The 12,526-nt window shown below is 35.3% G+C and overlaps 2 protein-coding genes across 2 annotated transcripts; both read right to left on the bottom strand.

Annotated features, from left to right (window-relative positions):
* Positions 1 to 8,610: 8,610 nt before the first annotated feature.
* Positions 8,611 to 9,192, bottom strand: LOC109146684. The gene has a single exon (XM_019294334.1). The coding sequence runs from the start codon at positions 9,190 to 9,192 to the stop codon at positions 8,611 to 8,613; it is 582 nt and encodes a 193-aa protein (XP_019149879.1).
* A 1,787-nt stretch (positions 9,193 to 10,979) lies between these two features.
* LOC109146683 lies at positions 10,980 to 11,555 on the bottom strand. The gene has a single exon (XM_019294333.1). The coding sequence runs from the start codon at positions 11,553 to 11,555 to the stop codon at positions 10,980 to 10,982; it is 576 nt and encodes a 191-aa protein (XP_019149878.1).
* Between the last annotated feature and the right edge of the window lie 971 nt (positions 11,556 to 12,526).

The following is a 12,526-nucleotide window of genomic DNA, read 5'->3' as shown; positions in this document are numbered from 1 at the left end:
CAGCAATCGTTATACCCTACGCCACGGCGCACATAGCACTGTGCGCCGCGCGCCTCCCAAAATGACGTCGTTTTGGGAGGCGCGGTAGGAAGTTGCTGGAATTATATGTATTTGTTCACACAGTTATGTGTATTTGTTCATACAGTTATGTGTATTGGTTCATACAGTTATGTACATTTTTTATAGAATTGTGTACATTCTTTTTATACAATTATGTACATCCGAATCAGAAAATTTGTGTGTATTATGTTAATAGTTGATGTGTATTATGTTAAAAGTTTATGTTTATTATGTATTATGTTAGATTATGTGTATTATCTTTTAAAAAGAGTATGTATATTTTGTTATATAATTATGTACATTCATGTATACAATTATGTGTATTCTAGTATAACATTATGTACATTCTTGAACAGCGGTTTTTTTTTTTAAGAAAAAACTACTGCCATTCACTGGGGCGGGAAATTTAAAAAAAAAAAAAAAAAAAATTAAAACGACATCGTTTTGCATCTGGGCGCATAGTGCAACGCGCGCCGTGGTGTAGGATATAAATTGCCCAGGTTCAGGCCCAGGCCTAGGCTTTAGATTTTCGTAGCAAGCACAGGCCTAATTTTTTAAAACTCGGCTCGACCTATTTCCACCCCTAAGTACACCGGCCTAATTGTTATGCTACTAAAATGAATTGTGTATAATGAAACAGACCCATAGGCATATTTTGGACAAATTTTTTTGTGGATTGTTGTTTACATGGACTATAGTTAGAACTGTGTCGTTTTAAGTTTTTTTTTTTTTTTTTCATTAATAATGGTAGTTGGCGAATTTCATTTCATTTTATGTACAGTGTAGTTTCATTATAACACCACTGAAATATTATTTTAATTCAATTACAGTTTCTGCTATTCAGAGTATTACTAAAGTATCATTATTATTTAACTACGTTCTCATTTGACAATATATATACTTAATATGTGAGACCTGTTATTTAATTTTATTTTATACAGTTTCATTATAGCATCATCAAACTATCATTCTAAATTTCTAATTAAACAACATTTTCATTTAATAGTATACATTTAATATGTGAGACTTATTATTCAATTTCATTATATGCACAATGTAGTTTCATTAATGCACCACTAAAGTATTATCATTATTCAACTACATTTTCATTTGACAGTTTACACTCAATATATGAGACATGCTATTCAGTTTCATTTTATGCACACTATAATTTCATTCCAGCACCACTAAAGTATCATTCTAATTCAACTACAGTTTCATTCGACAATATACACTCAATATGTGAGATTTGTTATTCAGTTTCTTTTTATACACACTGTAGTTACATTACAACAACACTTAAAAGAAATTAAGTGTGCCACATTGTAACAGGCGTAACAGTTGTCGTTTCTTTTTCATCTTAACTATAATAAAGCTATATGGTTTGGAAAGTAATTAATATTACAATTAATGCCACAACATCCTTTATTACAAAAAAAAAAAAAAAAAAAAAAAAAAGCACAACATTTGAAAAATAAAATAGCTATATATTATATAATCATATAAAAAATGTACTTTTGAAAAATAAAATAGCTATATATTATATAATCATATAAAAAATGTGTTCAATTAGAGTTTAAATTTACTCATACAAAATTTGAAATTTGCTTTCCAAATGTAATTATCTTAGTTATTATTTGTATTGTGAAAATTATAATATCGATGAAATACAATTATGAATAAATCAATGTAATTAAGTAAATTCTCTCTATAAGTTTATTTGAATATGCACATAATTAGAGATTATATTAACCATACAAAATTTTAATTTTAATTGTAATTTTGTATTCTATAAAAATAATAAATACTTGACCAATGGAAGCTCAAAAATATTATTATATTAAACAATTTAAAATATTTTAGTTTTTCTATTTTTTATTTATATTTATAATAACATAATTTTTTTCGTGCATCGCGCGGGTGAATTACTAGTTATATTAAAAGAAACAATGTCGTCTTTTTACCATGGTCCACTGTATAATGGTCACATATTTTATGTATAATGTAAAAGTAAAACTCAATATTTCTAATCACTGAAAAATTATAAAAAAGAAAAATGTAACTAGAATTTCGATATTGAACTAATTCATTTTTTAGTCTTAGACTTATTAGGGTTTGGACACTTTTAACCCACCATAAAAAAATTTGTCACGTTTTGGTTACTTTATTGTAATAGTGCCACTTTTAGTCCTCCATCCAATTTTCCATTTGTTGACAATCAAAATGAAGGGTATTTCTATCATTTCAATCACATTGGCCCTAACTAGGGTATTCACTGCAAACTTCAAATCCTCAATGCGGTTTTCCGGAACCAACTAGCGCGACTCGATGTGTATGCGAGTAGTGACCTGGAATTTCTCGATGTCTGGCTTGTGGGTCATCGAAGTTTTTTTTGGTAGTATTATCAATACCTCACCACCGAGGTTCAATCATTTGACCTTCTCTGAAGGAGAGTCACAGAGGTGTCTGTTGGATATTGGTGAATAAATTGATAGACAAAATATATATATATATATATATATATATATATATATATATATATATATATATATATATATATATATATATATATGTGTGTGTGTGTGTGTGTGTGTGTGTGTGTGTGTGTGTGTGTGTGTGTGTGTGTGTGTGTGTGTGTGTGTGTGTGTGTGTGTGTAATTTTGGTTTCGTACCAAAATTGGTTGGAATTAATTTTCTATAAATTAAATTCCATTTTTCATGATAAATATTATATATATATATATATATATATATATATATATATATATATATATATATATATATATATATATATATATATATATATATATATTAACCAAATAGGGATTTATTTTATCAAAAAATAATCACACCACAATTAGTACGAAACTAGTACAAGGGATTTAATCCTTACGAGATTAATCCCACCACTTGGTACGAAGCCAAGAACAAAAATAAAACAAGAGACGGGTTTCTAACCTGATGTTTTAACCCAACGAGAAGAAAGAAGAAGCAGAGGAAGTCTGAGTCGTGTGTACACACACTCTCGTTAAAACCGATTCGCCACCTCCCGAGGGTGCTAGGAGCGTTGTGGCGTCAGTCTCCCAAGATAAAACGGACTACGACTTTTGCGTTCGAGCACTCCAACCCAAAGTCCAGCGAACTAGAACACAAGCTGAGCACTCCGATATTTTACGGAATTGTTGGCAGAATCTTTCCTTCGTAGCAAAACAATAGTTGAGGGTGGAGAGGAAATAAAAATGAAGAATTTTGAGAGGTTCAAAATGCATGAGTTCGAACCATTCTGCCAACAACTAGTATTTGTAGGTATAGAGGAGTTAAATAGCATATTCATGGCACATAAACCAACATAAATAATCTAATTTAATAAAAGGATTATAACATTTGAAATGGTCATACTTATTATCGAAATAATATCAACGGTCACGAACTTAATATCCGATTAATTCGTACCAACCATAACGACCCGTTTCAAAATATCTGAGTGACCGAGAAGTCCGTACAAACCCGAAGGTTTAACAAATTGGGACCAAACACCACACCCGAGTGGTCCGCAAGCACCAAAACGGTGCAGCACGAATCAATGCATATAGCATTGACTCATGCTCACCAAATCCATAGCACGAAAGGTGCCTAAGCCAAAGATTAATAAAAATCAAAGGCACCAAAACCAAAGTTTAGAATTAAACTTTCAAGTTTCGTGCATGCATCTTTCGTCCCTGCATCATTTGTCCCAATTTGAAATTAAACTTTCAAATAAAGCTTAATCCAGTTGAGTCCAACTTTCGTACAGGTTACGAATTGTGCTAATTTTAATTAGCACCTAGCTTAAATTTTAACATCTCTCAAATAGGTTCACTTTGTGAATCAATTTCTCATTCACCTATTACCCTTTTTGAGCGTATATTATATCAAATTCTTCGTCTCACTACGAAGAACCTGAATCCATTCTGACCCAACCCAAATCGGAAGTGGACCCACATATATTTGTACCACAAAATAATCACTCAAAATGCCATTTTTTGCTAAAAATTCCAACAGTGTCAACTGAGCACAAAGTGCTTCGCTGGATCATCGGAGTTTAATTCGTTTTTTTTAAAGAAAAGATAAAAAGGGTGAGAAGGACAACATGTAATGACATAAATACCCTTCATTTTGACAGTCAACAGACGAGAAATCAGATAGAAGACTAGAAGTGGCACTGTTACAATAAGAGTCAGTAAAATGTGAATTTTTTTTTTTTTTTATATAGTGAACTAAAAATGTCTAACTGATAATAAGTCTAGGACTAAAAAATGAATTAACTCTTTTATTTTATATTTTCTATGGAGCTTTTTTCTTCACCTTTGGACATTCTGTATTAATATAAAAGTGCTTTAAAAAACTGATGGATTTGTGAAATAATATATAGGCCCTGTTTGGTAAATGATTGTTAGTTTATAGGTGTTAGCTATTAGTTTATTGGGTTAATTAGATGATATAACTAGTTGATAACATTAACTGATTGTAGAAATGTGTTTGGTAAATTAGCTGTTAGCTTATAGCTGTTTGGTATAATTTCTTTTCTCAAATATCTAATTGAAAAAGTTGTTTTGAGTAACTTTTTGAATTTTAGAATTTTGGAGTTACAAAAAACTAATTAACTAAACACTTATATTGATTTTTTTAACCAAATCAAAGAGCTAATAGTGATCAAATAAACTAAAATTGACCTATAAGCTAACTATTTTAGTATTTTACCAAACAGACCATAATCTTTTTTCCTTTAAAAAAAAATATAATTTTTTTTCTGACTACTTGGTTTCCGATGGAAACCAAGTACTGGTTTCCCATCGGAAACCAAGGGGAAACCAGTACACTTGATTTCGGCATAAAAAAAGTTCACTGGTTTCTGCGGAAACCAGTGTACTGGTATGCTTGTTGTGTAAATTTTATTGTTATTAATGTGGTGAATCGGAGTATTGTGGACAGAATTTTATTGGTAAATTTTATGTTGTTCATTTTCTGGAAAATGAACCAAACACTAAAAGACAATTTTCAATTGTGCAACCAAACACCAGAAAGGAAAATGTTTTCTGGAAAATAACTCATTTTTCAAAAAATATTTTTCAGAAGTCATTTTTCTGCTTTCCAAACGGACCCTAAGTATCTATTACTATATAAATCTCTAATAATTATGTTTATTATTGATTTATTTTTTTCCATCAACCTTTTTCTAAAAGTTGATTCGGAAGAGTCTATATTTAAAATTTTGAAGGAACTTCGTCCTGTGGTTCAAATTTACGAATGTTTCATGCTTTAAATCTTGGTTTTTTGACGAATCATGGTCTAAAATGAGTGGACACAAGTGGCTATGTTAATGACGAAAAAATTGAGTTTAAAATTGTCAAAAAAAAAAAAAAAGTTTAAGTTACCTTAGAGAAATTTCAAGAGTATGAGTTTTTTTTTTTTTTTTTTTTTCTCAATTTTGTCAGGCTAACAAGGAGTGGGAATAAGAGGAAAAGGGGAAAAAGAAAAAAGAAAAAGAGCTATATGGAAAATAAAAAAATAAAAAATTGATGCGTTAGCTGGGCACACCTAATGCGCCAAAACAGCAACACAACAGACCGTTCTGTGTGACCAAAAAAAAAAAAAAAAAAAAAAAAAACACTTAGGCCAAATTGACTCAATTGGGCGTCAAACAACACTATAAAATATTGAATCGAAATCAAATTACTTGGTCTAACTCATACCCTTATTAATTTATACATTCACTCTTATATTTTAAAAATGTGAGACTTTTAACAGATTTTTTAATTGTTGGTTTAATTATTATGAAGTTTTCAATGTTGTACTTTGTTTTGATGCTATGCAAAAACTTTTGAAGGAATTTCATCCTATGCCTCAAAGACATAAAATGCTTCACACTTTGAATTTGGATTTATTCATGGGGCGTGACGAAGATACCTTTTTTATCATCAAAGGGCTACTTTCTTGCTTTCCAGCACTTGGAGAAGGTTGTCACTACTGTTACAAAATTACCCTATCAAAATGACGACTTCAAATATAAGGAGAAGTCGTTGCATTTCTCTTGTGCCTCCACAAAAGTTGAAATTATTTTTCGCGCACTATAATAAGAATCCTAGGGTACTCCTATGGAATTGAGTTTGTGCATTGATTCATACTCTATAGGTTTTGTGATGTATAATTGTCAGTTTAAGAATTTTGTATGAGTGGCGATGCCTTTGACAATGCAAATATGTAATTCATATTTATAGTTTGGAAAATTGTGGTGCACCAAAATGAATTGTGGAGAATGCAACAAATAACCATATACATGCATTGTTCTGTATGGGTTAATTTCTGTAAATAAGTTTTATATCAAGAAAATTTATTGTATGATAATTGACAATTCTTCTTCTAGTTAATTATGGCAAACTCGGTATGTCTGAACTCGATCAAATTCAAAGCCTCTCTTACATCACTTACATGAGAAGAAACATAGCTAGCAGATGTATACAAGCTAAGTTGTGACCTTGACAATTTTTCGTTAACAATTTTGACTTGTAGATATAGAGAGGTGTTTAAAGATAAAATCAATTATATCGTTCGAACAAGGTTATCAGTTAGGTTTTTGTGTGCTAGGAGGGGGGAGGGGGGAAGGTGTCAGCTTTGATTACGTGCTTTGTTGGGAGCATGAGTTAACCACACAACTTTTTTTTTTTTTTTTTTTGTTCAGAAAAAAAGGGGAAAAAGAAAAAAGAAGAACAGTTGTCGGGATGGCTTGCGTGAGCTTGACGCATACCAACTTGCTTAATTCTTTATTTTTTTTCTTTTAATTTGACATAATCTCAAATTACTGCAACATATAGGGGTCGTTTACTTCATTTCTCTGTTTTTCCATTTCCTGTTTTTCATTTCTCTAATTTTCTGATTTATTAAACACAATCATCCCATATATCATTTGTACATTTCTACAACAAAGATAATAATAATAATAATAATAATAATAATAATAATAATAATAATAATAATAATAAAGGAGAAGAACGAAAGAAAAGGAAATGAAATAAAGAAAGGGAGAATAACGAAAGGCAAAGAAAAGGAAATGAAATAAAGGATATGAAACTACTAGTCAAATGCTTATAGTAAGTATCAAACAACCGCCCTCCCGCACATAACACTGTTCATCCAGTTCTCCTCCCATTCCTCCTTTTGGAGAAGTCCAAATTTGTCCTCTCCAAAATCATACATAGAGTTGAAAAATGGAGAGGAGTTAAGACAATTGGAGAGATGATTTTAGTAAACAACTTTTTCAATTTTTATTTTTTTCACTCCTCAATTTTTTTTAATTTTTGAAAAATCTTTCATTTTTCCCAGTTGGTAAACGACTCAATACTCTCTCTTCTCTCTTACCCCACCACCACCTAAAAAAAAAAAAAAACTAATGTTGAGAAAACCCTTATCTAGTTTGTGTCAAAAACAAGAAAAAAAAATTAAAAAAATCCTTGAGATAGTTGCCCTTAGTTATTTTGGACTAATGATATGTTTGAGGTTATTAGTGCCAACTAAAAGTAAGGTTGTTGGGAGGGGGGGGGGGGGGGGGGTTTAGGGCGTTGACCTCAATCATTTAAAACTCCATTTGAACTTCAATTGGAAGAATTTATTCGTACATATTGACTTTTTTGCTTTAGAAAACAGGACATATTGACTTTATTATTATATAAAGTAATTGTTGTGTATGTAATTAATGATGTAATATTCCTTAAACCTAGCTGTCATTCCAAACTCTTAAAAAATAATCATATTAACTACGACGTTCCATTGAGCGGAGCCACAAAATTCATAGAAAAATATATTAAATTCATCCAGAATTTTAATTTTACCTTTTTCACGGGGTGTGGAGCCCTTAGCTTAGAGTTAACCTTTTGAGAAAAAAAAATTAATTTCATCATTTTCATCGGGCCATTTAGTCAAGATTTTAATTTTATCCTTTTCATCAAGCTATTTATCTAGAATTTTAATTTTTTTTTTCTTTTTCATGGAGGCATGTAGCTATTCATCTATCCAATTTTTCTTTGAATACATTAGGTATCCCAACTTCTAATCACAAGTAGCCTTATTTACCCAAAATCATCGAGGTATTTATCCAAATTTTACTTTTATCTTTTCCATCGTCCAACAATTTATCCAAAATTTTAATTTAATCCTCTTTATCGAGTTATTTATGCAAAATTTTAAATTCATCATTTTCATCAAACTAATATCCAAAATTTTAATGAACAGATACTACAATGTAATAGAACCAGTAGCTTTCAAAAAAAAAAAAAATATCCAAAATTTTAATTTTAATTTTCATTCTTCCCCTTTTGACACCCATTATTAATATAGAGCAGTATTAACTCTTTGTGCTTTTTAAAAAGTAACTATGAACTAATACTATAAGTGTAACATGATCAGTAGTACTCAAAAAAATGGTTTCGAGAAAATATTTAATTTAGAAACATATAATCTTGTTTAATTCCTACCACTAATTAAACAATAAACCACATGATCTCCAAACTCCATTAATCAGATCTTGAGTTTTGAGGCACAAGTTGACAAAACATCATATGACTGATCCGAAACCTTAACAGACATATCACACCTGATAGTAACACTTACATGAAACTTAAATGTCTTCAACACCGTAACCTTGACCGGCATTTTCGCGACCGCCGTGAAGTTCAAACTTCCGGTGCCGACGTCCTCCAAGAAGCTCGTACTGCTCGCGACCTTGTGGCCGTCGAGGTTGGTGTGCGCGACGACGTCGATTTGCCCTCTCGCCGGAACCGCGCCGTCCTGGAGCGGGAGCGCCGTCACCGGAGTGTCGCGATAGTACACCTCGGCGGAGGCGTTCCGGTACGAGCAGTCGCCGTAGTTGGGGTTCTTGATGGTGATCGTCATGTTCAGCGACGCGCTCAGGCTCGGCTCCGGGAACAGGGCGACGGTGACGTTGCGGAGGCGCGTTCGGTGGGGAATGATCTCCGGCGGCCGGGGTTTCAGGATCGTGAGGAATAGAGTGGCGCAGACGGCGGCGATGACGATGGCGATCAAAAGCAGAGCGGTAGTGAAGCAACAGATTTTTCGACTTTTTGGAGCTGTAATTTCCATGGTGTTTTGAGAATTTTTATCAATGATAATCAATTTTAATGATGAAACTTGTATTTATGTTTTTATATATAAATAGATATACACCTCTTCATCTTATCAAAAAAAAAAAAGATATACACCTCTTCACCAAAAAAAAGAAATAGATATATACCTAGAAAAGCAACCCTAGCCAATTTGATAACCACAAGCCCACAATATTACAAATTCAACTCCCGATAAGAATAGTTTATTAGCCTTTTATCCACAGTCTTATTGGGTCAAATTGTGAGGCCCATGGTAAGAGATTTCAATTGTTATATTGTAGACTAGGGTTTACAATGCACTGTGGACTCTAATTCAATACACATAATTCATGTTTATAATGCACATAATTCATGTTCATTATACCGTGTTTAAGTGTTGTGTATTATGAACATGAATTATGTTGTCAAATTCTATGTATTGGATCAGAGTCCACGATATAATTTGCCTAATCGGCTAATCGGCCTATGCGGCCGACGGTGCCTAGAAAGCCTATGTGGTCGGCCTAGCCGACGGTGCCTAGAAGGCCTATGTCGTCGGCTATGTGGTCGGCCTAGCCGACGGTGCCTAGAAGGCATATGTCGTCGGCCTAGCCGACGGTGCCTAGAAGGCATATGTCGTCGGCCTAGCCGACGGTGCCTAGAAGGCATGTGTCGTCGGCCTAGTCGGGCTGCACGTGCCTAGAAGGCCTATGTAGTCGGCCTAGTCAGCGACGCTGCACGTGCCTAGAAGGCCTATGCAGTCGGCCTAGTCAGCGACACATGCCTAGAAGGCCTATGCAGTCGGCCTAGTCAGCGACACGTGCCTAGAAGGCCTAGTCGGCGGCACGTGCCTAGAAGGCCTATGCGGTCGGCCTAGTCGGCGGCACGTGCCTAGAAGGCCTATGAAGGCCTATGCGGTGGTCGCGGTGGTCGGCCTAGTCGGCGGTACGTGCCTAGAAGGCCTATGCGATGGTCGGCTTAGTCGACGGTACGTGCGAAGGCCTATCCGAAGGCCTATGCGGTGGTCGGCCTAGTCGGCAGTACGTGCCTAAAAGGCCTAGCCAGACCACCAATTAGGCGGCGGCCAGCCAACGCCTAGGGCCTAGTGATGCCTAAGCGGGAGCCAACGCCTAGGGCCTAGTGATGCCTAAGCGGGAGCCAACGCCTAGGGCCTAGTGATGCCTAAGCGGGAGCCAACGCCTAGGGCCTAGTGATGCCTAAGCGGGAGCAACGCCTAGTGATGCCTAAGCGGGAGCAACGCCTAGTGATGCCTAAGCGGGAGCAACGCCTAGTGATGCCTAAGCGGGAGCAACGCCTAGTGATGCCTAAGCGGGAGCCACGCCTAGTGATGCCTAAGCGGGAGCCAACGCCTAGTGATGCCTAAGCGGGAGCCAACGCCTAGTGATGCCTAAGCGGGAGCCAACGCCTAGTGATGCCTAAGCGGGAGCCAACGCCTAGTGATGCCTAAGCGGGAGCCAACGCCTAGTGATGCCTAAGCGGGAGCCAACGCCTAGTGATGCCTAAGCGGGAGCCAACGCCTAGTGATGCCTAAGCGGGAGCCAACGCCTAGTGATGCCTAAGCGGGAGCCAACGCCTAGTGATGCCTAAGCGGGAGCCAACGCCTAGTGATGCCTAAGCGGGATTTTGTACGTGTAACAAGATCAGTAGTACTCAAAAAACGGTTTGGAGAAAATAATGATTAAAAATATTTAATTTAGAAACATATAATCTTTTGTCCTACCACTAATTAAACAATAAACCACTTGATCTCCAAAACTCCAGTAATCAGATCTTGAGTTTTGATGCACAAGTTGACAAAACATCATATGACTGATCCGAAACCATAACAGACATATTACACCTGATAATAACCCTTACATGAAACTTCAATATCTTCAACACCGTTACCTTCACCGGCACTTTCGCCACCGCCGTGAAGTTCAAACTCCCGGCGCCGACGTCCTCCAAGAACGTCGAACTGCCTGCGACCTTGTCGCCGTCGAGGTTAGCGTGCGCGACGACGTCGAGTTGCCCTCTCGCCGGAACCGCGCCGTCCGCGAGCGGGATCGCCGTCACCGGAGTGCCGCGATAGTACACCTCGGCGGAGGCGTTCCGGTACGAGCATTCGCCGTAGTTGGGGTTCTTGACGGTGATCGTCATGTTCAGCCTCGCTCTCAGGGTCGGGTCCGGGAACAGGGCGACGATGACATTGCGGAGGCGCGTTCGGTGGGGAATGATCTCCGGCGCCCGGGGTTTCAGGATCGTGAGGAATAGAATGGCGCAGACGGCGGCGATGACGATGGCGATCAAAAGCAGAGCGGTAGTGAGCCAACAGATTTTTCGACTTTTTGAAGCTGCCATAATTTCCATGGGGTTTGAGAATTATTATCAATAGTGATAATCAATTTTAATGATGAAACTTGTATTTATTTATTTTTTTTTATATATAAAACATAGATACATACCTCTTCACCCAACAGAAAAAATAGATATATACCCAGAACAGCCACCCTAGCCAATTTGATAACCACAAGTCCCCAATATTACAAATTCAACTCCTGATAATAATAGTTTATTAGCTTTTTATCCACAGTCTTATTGGGTCAGATTGTGAGGCCCATGGTAAGAGATTTCAGTCGTTATATCATGCACCGCGGTGCATAATCGATTATGCATCGCGCGTCAAAACGGCGCCGTTTCTGTAGTTATAACAACGTGACACTACAGTGTGTCTAAACCGACACTGTCTCACGTATTATTTTTATATTATCAAATGAAATTGCAGTTATATTAAAATTATACTGTAGTTGTGGTGAAAATGAAACTACAGTATATATAAAATGAAACTGAATAACATTTCACATATTTCAGTGTATATTGTACAATGAAGCTGTAATTATATTGAAATGATCATGTAGTTGTGTTTTAATGAAACTATAGTGTATATAAAATAAAAGGAATAAGGGTCAAATAGGCCATCGAACTGCACATGATAATACAATTAGGCCACTGAACTAAAAAAACTAACAATTGAGTCCCTAAACTTATCAATTCCTAACAATTCTTCCAATTTGAAGGTCTCCAACAAGTCAACAGGTCATCCTTCAAATTAATTATTTTTTAAAAAATAAAATTTAAAAATTAATTATTAATTTTTTTTTTTAAAAAAAAAACAGATCGGCTGAATTCTGTTTTTTTTTTAATTATTTAAATAATTAATTTTAAAATTTTATTTTTTAAAAAATAATTAATTAGGAAGGATGACCTGTTAACTTGTTGGAAACCTATAAATTGAAAGAATTGTTTGAAATTGGTTAGTTTAGGGACCTAAT

This window comes from Ipomoea nil, unplaced genomic scaffold (genome assembly GCF_001879475.1).
Source record: "Ipomoea nil cultivar Tokyo-kokei standard unplaced genomic scaffold, Asagao_1.1 scaffold1936, whole genome shotgun sequence".
Lineage (NCBI taxonomy): Eukaryota > Viridiplantae > Streptophyta > Magnoliopsida > Solanales > Convolvulaceae > Ipomoea > Ipomoea nil.
The sequence above is the reverse complement of the archived record's forward strand: the minus strand, read 5'-3'. Positions and strand labels throughout refer to the sequence as shown.

Excerpts from the sequence above, each read along its gene's own strand:
- LOC109146684 (XM_019294334.1), bottom strand. The coding sequence starts at position 9,192 with ATGGAAATTACAGCTCCAAAAAGTCGAAAAATCTGTTGCTTCACTACC.
- LOC109146683 (XM_019294333.1), bottom strand. The coding sequence starts at position 11,555 with ATGGCAGCTTCAAAAAGTCGAAAAATCTGTTGGCTCACTACCGCTCTG.